The following is an 11,370-nucleotide window of genomic DNA, read 5'->3' as shown; positions in this document are numbered from 1 at the left end:
TCAAATATGAAATGCAAAAGTTTAGAAGAAATAAAAAGCATGCTTCCTGTACATAGTCTTCTCAAATTCCAGTTTTTATTCAACATATTCCTGATCATTGAGGATTATTATCAACATTAGAACTCAATACTGGATCTCACAAGACAGTGATTTGTTTCAAGCAAATATAAAGAAATGTGAAGAAAGCTTCATACTGATTTGCATAGATTTCTTAGAGTCTAACTACTGTCACTAAAGTTCTGACTAAAGGAGAAGTATTGAATCTCTGATACGAGATAAACTCTCATTTTCACACAGTTCTCTCTTCAGTCAGTGTAGAAGCATCATCTTGAGCTCTGAGAGGATTTCTGTCGTCTTCAACTCTCTTCTCTGGTAAGTCATTTACACACAACACACTCAAACTTACTCTTACTCCTGGACTTTTGAGATTCTGAAGTGCTAAGGTTTGAAACATGTTCAAGAGAAGCATGTCCTGTTTTTCTTTTGTATATTTTTTTAATCTTCTCAGAGATGGGTAGTAGGAGAACTGTATTACATAATCAGATTCCAAAAATCAAGTACTCGGGATTAGAGTACATTTTATAATTCTCATAATCAGATTATATGTCTACTTTTTACATGATTATGACATGATTCATAATTGATTGATTCTCCCTAATTTATTGATTTATTTTTCTAATTAAAATTGTACTTTGTAAAAATCTCAGTGTGTGTCATACCATTTAGCTTTGACTATATTCACAATAAAGAATGGCTGTGTAAATGTCATGTAAATACATTTGCAAACCGTGCATCTTTAATTTGGATGGAAAAAAAGACTCCACATTCACTGTGTGTTCATCATATCCAGTGATCTTCAATAACTGTTGATTCTGGAAGTCTGGATTACATTTTTTAAATCTGAAAGACTTTTGGGTGTTTAATGTCATTGCTGTTTCATGTTTATTAATGTTTGTTCATGTAATGCAAATGTTTTCCCAAATGTTTTTGTCAACCAAACATACATTACATACTTGAAATATCTCTGAAAAAGTAAATATTTCAGTAATTAAACAACATTCACATGTTCACATTTCATTGTGGTTTAATAGTCACATTAGCATTCAGTTAAATTAAATATAAATTTTTTTAGTATTCAAATAATAAATTTTAAATGTTATGGACTAAATGGACTAAATGTTAAGTAATCTACTCAGCTCTGGATATTGTTTTGTGTTTGGATGTAAAAAATTACTGTAGGACTTTAGAAATAATGAGTTTATGCCAACACAAGAGCTATAAATTAATTAAAAAAGGAAATTTATTTATTATTACTTATTAGGACTGTCAAATCGATTAATCGTGATTAATTGCATCCAAATTAAAAGTTTGTTTACATATGCGAGTGTACTGAATATATTTATATATACACATGTATATATAATATAAATACAAAATATACAGTTAGTGTTACATTGATGGACTTTCAGTTTCCTTATTTGGTCATGTCATTTTCCTGTTTGGTTGATTGGATTAATCCCCTCCTGTCTCCATTCCCCTGATTACTTCCCTTGTGCTTAAATACCCTCTCTGTTTAGGTCCTCCTTGTCTGTGATTATCGTATCATAGTGTATTGTTATGTTAGACGTGCCCTTATTCTCCCGCGATCATTAAAAGAACCGTTTTATATATTTTCTTCCTCATGCGCCTTCATTAACACACCAGCAGGTTTAATAGTTAGGTCCATATATATTTGGACATAGGCACAATTTGTATTATTTCAGCTGGTGACCAAAACATATTTAAGTTAATGGATATGGGCTTAAAGCACACACAGCTTTAATTTGAGGGTATTTTCATCAAAATTGGAGTGAAGGTTAAGGAATTACATCTTTATATATCTATATATGTACCTCCCCTCTTTTCAAGGGACCATAAGTAAATGGACAACTGACTCAAAAGCTGTTTTATGGACAGGCCTGGACTATTCTTTCAGTATTTCTACATCAGTTAAGCATCTAAAAGGTCTGGAGTCTATTCTTAGTGTTCCATTTGCATTTGGAAGCTTTTGTTGTGAACCACATCATGTGGTCAAAGGAGTGATACAAGTGAAACACACAACTATTAGGCTTCAAAAAACAAAACAAACTCATCAGAGAGATAGTAGAAACCAAATCAACAGTGTGGTCCAATCTAAGAAAAAAAGAATGCATTGGTGAGCTCAGGTTCAAGCAAGAAAACAGTGATGGATGATTAGAGGATCTTCTCCATGGTAAAGAAAAACCCTGTTACAACATCCAAAGAACACTCTCCAGAAGGCAAACTAAGAGGCAGGTACTCAGAGTTCGAGATACTGCCTGCCCAGATTCAGTCAAATGGAGAAATGTTGAATGGGTGGCACTTCATAGTACGAATGGAGGATGACCCAAAACACACATCAAAAGCAATGGAATATTTTGCAATGGCCAAGTCAGTCTCCTGATTTCAAGCCGATTGAGCAGCATTTTACTCGCTGAGGACAAAACTAAACGCAGAAAGATCCTGAAGTCAGCTGCAGTAAAGCCCTGGTAAAGGTGATGTCATTGTCTGCACAGTATTCTGAACAACAAAAAATAAACAAACATTTGATTTATGATTACATTTATTTGTCCAATTACATTTGAGTCCCTGGAAATGGGTGTCTGTGTATGAAAATGGCTGTAACTCCTGTTTTGTTTAAATATACATAAACAGTTTTTTTGTTGTCTAAATATATATATATATATATACACATGTAGTGGTGGCGGTTATTTTTTTTCTTCAAATTTATATATTTAGTAAAATGCAGTGAAATCAAGAATCTGTGATTTGTTGATTTGTTAATTCCCTTTCAAGGGGTCGTATGGTGCAATTTCATTTTGGAGTGTTACAAGCTATAGGTGCATAAAGAAGATCTGTAAAGTTGCAATGAATAGAGTTTCAAATCCAAGGAGATATTCTTTATCCAAGTTAAGACTTGTCCACGGCTTACTAAAACACCAGATTTAAACATACCCCCATGTCTACATCACTGTGTGGGAAGATTTACATAATGCCGCCCAAATGTTCACACAAAGAAAGGAGCTTTATTGCCAGGTATGTTTACACATACGAGGAATTTGTTTTCGTGACAGAAGCTCCGCAGTACAACAGAATGACAGCGACAGAACATAAAACACATAATAAAAGAATAAAAAATACAAATATGTAGACAGTGAATGACAATATACAAATGACAATTGTAGGCAGGTATATTACAAAGTGAAGTTATGTATGTACATATATATTGTGTGCAAAATTTAAGTGTATACTAAGTATGTGTGTTAGATAAATAAAGTGTGTGTGTATATAAATATAAAGTGTAGTGTGTCCGCCGTTATTATCAGCTGTTCATAAGATGGATTGCCTGAGGGAAGAAACTGTTCCTGTGTCTGGTCGTTCTAGTGCTCAGTGCTCTGTAGCGTCGACCAGATGGCAACAGTTCAAAGAGGGAGTGTGCTGGATGTGAGGGGTCCAGAGTGATTTTGACAGCCCTTTTTCTCACTCTGGATAAGTACAGTTCTTGAATAGATGGGAGAGTTGAACCGATGATTCGCTCAGCAGTCCGGACTACTCTCTGTAGTCTTCTGAGGTCAGATTTAGAAGCTGAGCTGAACCAGACAGTTACTGAAGTGCAGAGGATGGATTCAATGATGGTGGAGTAGAACTGTTTCAGCAGCTCCTGTGGCAGGTTTAACTTCCTCAGCTGGCGGAGAAAGTACAACCTCTGCTGGGCCTTTTTTACGATGGAGTCAATGTGAATGTCCCACTTCAGGTCCTGAGAGATGGTGGTTCCCAGGAACCTGAATGACTCCACTGCAGTCACAGGGCTGTTCATGATGGTGAGTGGGGGGAGTGCAGGGGGGTTTCTCCTGAAGTCCACGATCATCTCCACTGTTTTGAGCGTGTTAAGCTCCAGGTTGTTGAGACTGCACCAGACAGCCAGCTCTTTTACCTCCTGTCTGTAAGCAGACTCGTCACCGTCCTGAATGAGGCCGATGAGTGTGGTGTCATCTGCAAACTTCAGGAGCTTGACAGAGGGGTCCTTTTATTCTCTCTGTTGCCACCAGCGCCATGTTGTGCAGATGCTGTATGTTTTATTGTGGAAGTGAAAACTACTTTGTTTGGCCTTCCAAAAGAGGATGATATCCAACTTCATAGCTCATAGTTATTAGATTAAGACAATGCCAGGTCTCATTCTCATTCTGCATGCGAGTCTTGTATCAAGTGAGATTGGACAAAAATCTTGCATGCAAAACTTTAACAGTTAGTTTCCTTATTTCTCAATTAAGCATTGTAATTAAAAGGACAATTAAAGTGACATAAATATATATAATACACAAACAATTTTTTTTTTCTGGTTGTGATTAATCACGATGAATAAATAGAAACTGACAGCCGTATTTACATACACATAATTTATTTCTTTATTTGTATATTCTGCTGTAAGGTGGAGTGCATGTAAATGATGGAGACACTGGTGACGTTCCTCCTCACTGGATCTCTGATACAAGGTCTCTTTCTTATAGATTATTCCTCTTTTTTTAACAAGTTGAATTTATATTATGGAAGCACTTATAAGTGACCTTTGTGAGACTGAAGAGCAATAAGTGCTGCAGAAATTTGTTCTGAATATCGACTTTGTACAGTTACTTCTTTTGCCTGTTTGTGTTCATTTTAGGTGTTTTTTGTGGCTACAGTATCAATCTGCCACAGAGAGTAGAAGCTCTACGAGGATCCTGTGTTTTCATACCCTGCTCATTTGATATTGATCCACAGCTGAGCATTTACCTCACTAACAGTGCAAAGAGAAAATGGTTTAATGCTGTAACAGAAGTGTTTGACTCCAGCAGCCCCAACACTGGACTGTTAAAAGGAGAAATATTTGGCACTGCTTCACAGAAAAACTGCACCACACGCTTCGATAATCTTGATCAGAGTCATAATGGGTCATATTACTTCAGACTTGAAGCCGGCATTTTATTGCAATATAACTACAAAGAACCTAAACACACACAAGTTCAAATTGCCGTCTTAGGTGAGTGTCATATTGTTCATGATGTTTCTAGTGAAAAAATAAATCTACTACTGTACAATAGCAATGCAGCTTCATTTTATCTTGTAATATTTCACTGCATTTCTATGTGTGTTTCAGGATCTCCACCCAAACCCACACTGAGTCTCTTTAAGGATCAGCAGGAGGTGATGAAGATGATGGAGGTGATTGAGGGAAGTTCAGTGATTCTGCGCTGCTCTACTAAGATCTTCTGTCCGTCTCGTCCACCATCTCTCAGATGGAGCTCATCTCTCAATGAGAACGTCTTAGAACAGCAGTATCAGAACCAAACTGATCTCATCTCGGATCTGAACTTCACTGTTTCTCAGCGTCATCACAGAGTCACTTTCACCTGCACTGCAACACACCAGCTACAGCAGCCGATCACGACACAAGAGTCCTGGATAATACTAGTTCAGTGTAAGAGAGGACAATCTATGCTCAATGACCAACTATAATTAGTGCTGTATGTCAGAAAATAATTGTCTAAATGATTTCTCCTCCATCAGATGGTCCTAAAAACACATCGGTGAGGATAAATCCAGCTGGTTTGGTCCTGGAGGGTTGTTCTGTGACTCTGAGCTGCAGCAGTGATGCAAACCCAGCAGTGAACTACACCTGGTACAGAGACACTGAAGGACTCCTGAATCCAGTTCAGATCGGACCAAACCTGACCATCAGCAACACCGACCCGTCACACAGAGGACGATACTACTGTAGAGCTGAGAACAAACATGGCACTCAGAACACATCAGTGCTGCTGGACGTCCAGTGTGAGTACTAAAAGTTGCAACTATTTATATACAATACTTCCATTTGTGTTATTTTAAAGTTGCTGTCTTTACTACTAGATTAAAAATCTGTGACATCCAGTGTGAGCACTTGTAAATCTGCTGAAAGTCCAGTGCGAGTATTTATTTACCTAGTGGATGCCCAGTGCGAGTACTCTTCTGGATGTCCAATCTCAGTACTTGGCTGTACGTCTAGTGTGAATACTTGGTAATCTGCTGTACGTCTAGTGTGAATACTTGGTAATGTGCTGTACGTCTAGTGTGAATACTTGGTAATCTGCTGTACGTCTAGTGTGAATACTTGGTAATCTGCTGTACGTCTAGTGTGAATACTTGGTAATCTGCTGTACGTCTAGTGTGAATACTTGGTAATCTGCTGTACGTCTAGTGTGAATACTTGATAATCTGCTGTACGTCTAGCGTGAATACTTGGTAATCCGCTGTACGTCTAGCTTGAATACTTGGTAATCCGCTGTACGTCTAGCGTGAATACTTGGTAATCCGCTGTACGTCCAGCGTGAATACTTGGTAATCCGCTGTACGTCCAGCGTGAATACTTGGTAATCCGCTGTACGTCCAGCGTGAATACTTGGTAATCCGCTGTACGTCCAGCGTGAATACTTGGTAATCCGCTGTACGTCCAGCGTGAATACTTGGTAAATACTTGGTGAATACTTGGTAATCCGCTGTACGTCTAGCGTGAATACTTGGTAATCCGCTGTACGTCCAGCGTGAATACTTGGTAAATACTTGGTGAATACTTGGTAATCCGATGTACGTCTAGCATGAATACTTGGTAATCCGCTGTACGTCTAGCGTGAATACTTGGTAATCCGCTGTACGTCCAGCGTGAATACTTGGTAAATACTTGGTGAATACTTGGTAATCCGCTGTACGTCTAGCGTGAATACTTGGTAATCCGCTGTACGTCCTGCGTGAATACATGGTAATCCGCTGTACGTCCAGCGTGAATACTTGGTAGTCCGCTGTACGTCCAGCGTGAATACTTGGTAAATACTTGGTGAATACTTGGTAATCCGCTGTACGTCTAGCGTGAATACTTGGTAATCCGCTGTACGTCCAGCGTGAATACTTGGTAAATACTTGGTGAATACTTGGTAATCCGCTGTACGTCTAGCGTGAATACTTGGTAATCCGCTGTACGTCCAGCGTGAATACTTGTTAAATACTTGGTGAATACTTGGTAATCCGCTGTACGTCTAGCGTGAATACTTGGTAATCCGCTGTACGTCCTGCGTGAATACATGGTAATCCGCTGAGAACAAACACGGCACTCAGAACACATCAGTGCTGCTGGACGTCCAGTGTGAGTACTAAAAGTTGCAACTATTTATATACAATACTTCCATTTGTGTTATTTTAAAGTTGCTGTCTTTACCACTAGATTATAAATCTGTGACATCCAGTGTGAGCACTTGTAAATCTGATGAACGTCCAGTGTGAGTTTTTATTTATCTAGTGGATGCCCAGTGCGAGTACTCTTCTGGATGTCCAATCTCAGTACTTGGCTGTATGTCTACTGTGAATACTTGGTAATCTGCTGTACGTCTAGTGTGAATACTTGATAATCTGCTGTACGTCTAGTGTGAATACTAGGTAATCTGCTGTACGTCTAGTGTGAATACTTGGTAATCTGCTGTACGTCTAGTGTGAATACTAGGTAATGTGCTGTACGTCTAGTGTGAATACTTGGTAATATGCTGTCCGTCTAGTGTGAATACATGGTAATCTGCTGTACGTCTAGCGTGAATACTTGATAATCTGCTGTACATCTAGTGTGAATACTAGGTAATCTGCTGTACATCTAGTGTGAATACATGGTGATATGCAGTACGTCTAGTGTGAATACTTGGTAATCCGCTGTACGTCCAGTGTGAATACTTGATAATCCGCTGTACGTCTAGCGTGAATACTTGGTAATCCGCTGTACGTCTAGCATTAATACTTGGTAATCCGCTGTACGTCTAGCGTGAATACTTGGTAATCCGCTGTCCGTCCAGCATGAATAATTGGTAATCCGCTGTAAATCTAGTCTGCATACTTGATGATCCGCTGTACGTCCAGTGTGAATACTTTGTAATCTGCTCTACGTCTAGTGTGAATACTTGGTAATCCGCTGTAAATCTAGTCTGCATACTTGGTAATCCGCTGTACGTCCAGTGTGAATACTTTGTAATCCGCTGTACGTCTAGTGTGAATACTTGGTAATCCGCTGTACGTCCAGTGTGAATACTTGATAATCCGCTGTACGTCTAGCGTGAATACTTGGTAATCCGCTGTACGTCTAGCATTAATACTTGGTAATCCGCTGTACGTCTAGCATGAATACTTGGTAATCCGCTGTCCGTCCAGCATGAATAATTGGTAATCCGCTGTAAGTCTAGTCTGCATACTTGGTGATCCGCTGTACGTCCAGTGTGAATACTTTGTAATCTGCTCTACGTCTAGTTTGAATACTTGGTAATCCGCTGTAAATCTAGTCTGCATACTTGGTAATCCGCTGTACGTCCAGTGTGAATACTTTGTAATCCGCTGTACGTCTAGTGTGAATACTTGGTAATCCGCTGTACGTCCAGTGTGAATACTTTGTAATCTGCAGTACGTCTAGTGTGAATACTTGGTAATCCACTGTACGTCTAGTGTGAATACTTGATAATCCGCTGTACGTCTAGTGTGAATACTTGGTAATCTGCTGTACGTTTAGTGTGAATACTTGGTATTCTGCTGTATTTTTAGTGTGAATACTTGGTAATCTGCTGTACGTCTAGTGTGAATACTTGATAATCTGCTGTACGTCTAGTGTGAATACTTGGTAATCCGCTGTACGTCTAGTGTGAATACTTGGTAATCTGCTGTACGTTTAGTGTGAATACTTGATAATCTGCTGTACGTCTAGTGTGAATACTTGATAATCTGCTGTACGTCTAGTGTGAATACTTGGTATTCTGCTGTATTTTTAGTGTGAATACTTGGTAATCTGCTGTACGTCTAGTGTGAATACTTGGTAATCTGCTGTACGTCTAGTGTGAATACTTGGTAATCTGCTGTACGTCTAGTGTGAATACTTGGTAATCTGATGCACGTTTAGTTATGAATACTTGGTAATCTGCTGTACGTCTAGTGTGAATACTTGGTAATCCCCTGTACGTCTAGTGGGAATACTTGGTAATCTGCAGTACGTCTAGTGTGAATACTTCACCGGACAGTGTCTTCTTGTCTCCAGAGACATCTTTATCGTTTGGTTTCTGCATTGACCTGCGTATGCTGCCCTTGTTATTTATACTAAGAGTGTGAATTAGTGGGGGGGGGGGGGGGTCTAAACTGACAGTGCTGTAGATCTAAAGCTTCAATAGAAACTGATTTAAGACTAACAAGAATGTTTTGAGTTCCGAAAATTACAGAATGTTTTTATATGACCTCTTATATGTCAAAAGATCAACTGCATTTTGATTTCTCATTTCATGACCCCTTTAAACCTTTATACAGCACAGCTAGTGTGAAGTAAACTGGTAATAGGTAAAATACAGATATGTGGTGTTTTGTATGGCCTACTGTAGATGCTTGCACACATGCTTCAACACGTTGCCTGCATCTTGAACTTGTACAATGGAGAGATTTAAACCTGCAGCCTTTCAAATCTTGAACTGTAAACCACACATTCTACATCACATTTCTTTTTTTTTCTTCCCTCAGATGCCCCCAGAAACACATCGTTGTCAGCGTTTCCCTCCAGTTCAGTGATGGAGGGCAAGTCAGTGACTCTGAACTGCAGCACTGATGCAAACCCAGCAGAGTTCAACTACACCTGGTACAGAGAAACCGGATCTGAATTTGAGCTCCTCCAGACTGGATATAATCAGACCTACATTGTGACAAACCCTACATATGGAGCATGGTATGGCTGTATTGCTCAAAACCAGCATGGCCAATGCAACACAACAATTCAACTTGATGTTCAGTGTGAGTACAAAAGACAGACCTCAAAGTTATGTAATCTGATAACCTTAATCTGATCCCAGATAACATAAATACTGTATACATAGTACTTCAACTGCAGTATTTGCAGCTAACAGAAAACAACTCTGGATGGCACTGCAATTGAATGAAAAGTGCATTGTTTATGGTGAATGTGAATGCAAATTGACATTAAAAAGATGCAATTTTACTATAAAAGCATGCAAGAAACACTTTCAAACTGTCAAAATATGACTTTCATCACTGATGGCATGAGTCTAAATGATTTGACAGAGACTGTGTAGGATCTCAGAAGAATAAAACTGTTCTGTGAATATAAAAATATTCTTCTGAGATTTTTATCTACAATGCAAAAAAGAAGCAATCTGTGAAGTTTATACTTAAAAAAAGGTCACAGTTGCCAAAACTTCACAATAAAAATAATGTATAAACATTTTAGTCTTTTTCACTGGAGAAACCATCTAGATTTTCTTTATCCTAACAATCATATTCTCTATTTAAGTTGCGCCCAAAATCTCCAGCTTTTGTAGCCGAAAGAGCGTAATGGCGTGTGTCTGTGAGGCTCATGGGAATCCCTGTCCTACACTCGAGTGGCGTCTGTCTGGACATGTGTTCACTAACTCTACAGAAATATCCATCAGTGAGGAGATGTTAGGAAGCACAGGAGTGAAGAGTGTCCTGACCGTCCATCAGTCCCTCACAGACACGGATGTCCTGCAGTGTTTCAGCACAAACATTTACGGCAGCGCTAGTCAACAGTTTCAGACCATCCCACCGCCACAAGACATGGGTGAGAAACAAAACAACAGCTTTATCTGATTGACAAGATCACAAATAATATCCTTTAAAGCACTACTTGCAAGTAATGTATTATGTACATGTTCACTTGCATTACTATGTTTTAGACACTTAAGTACACTTAAAATTTCCAGTGTGTAATAATGTCAATACTTGATTTTAATTTTAACCGTAGTGTTACTCAATGCATGGTTATTATAGTTCACTATAACTTAAACAGAATGTCTCAGTTTTGTTTTGTAACCCAGGGAACAGAGATTTTACATCGGCACTGATGTTAGGGGTCTAATTTGAGAGCCACAATCACCTCTGACTATTACAAGAAATGGCCAATGACTACTACTGCATATAGGTTGCTTGCCAAGCCTCTCCCCATACATAATAGCGGTATATATAGTTTTTGTTGAAGAACTATGAAAGCATCCTGGCATTCAGCACACTTCAAGGTTGTGGCATGAGGGACATAACGTGCCATGTCCATCAATAACCCACCCAACACCCAGTACGAGACAGAAATCATAAAGTAAAAATTGGGGGTGTAGTGACCATCCCTAAAGTATAAATTCCGGGTATCTCTTGTTCATTGAAACCACAATAATGGGGAAGACTGCTGACTTGGGAAACTTGCAGAAGACAATCAGTGACACCCTCCACAAAGAGGGTAAGTCACAGAAGGTCATCACTGAAAGGGCT

General features: G+C 39.0%; 1 protein-coding gene across 1 annotated transcript in view; it reads left to right on the top strand.

Annotated features, from left to right (window-relative positions):
* Positions 1-290: 290 nt before the first annotated feature.
* Positions 291-11,370, top strand: part of LOC127955901 (B-cell receptor CD22) — a 32,148-nt gene continuing 21,068 nt past the window's right edge. Inside the window, exons 1-5 of the mRNA XM_052553516.1 lie at positions 291-372; positions 4,487-4,550; positions 4,718-5,074; positions 5,192-5,512; positions 5,602-5,865. Coding sequence (XP_052409476.1) covers positions 4,502-4,550; positions 4,718-5,074; positions 5,192-5,512; positions 5,602-5,865 — 991 coding nt within the window. The 5' untranslated portion in view covers positions 291-372; positions 4,487-4,501. The remainder of the gene's footprint in view (positions 373-4,486; positions 4,551-4,717; positions 5,075-5,191; positions 5,513-5,601; positions 5,866-11,370) is intronic.

Source organism: Carassius gibelio, chromosome B4 (genome assembly GCF_023724105.1).
Source record: "Carassius gibelio isolate Cgi1373 ecotype wild population from Czech Republic chromosome B4, carGib1.2-hapl.c, whole genome shotgun sequence".
In the NCBI taxonomy this organism is placed as follows: Eukaryota; Metazoa; Chordata; class Actinopteri; order Cypriniformes; family Cyprinidae; genus Carassius; species Carassius gibelio.
This window is presented reverse-complemented; position numbering and strand designations above follow the sequence as displayed.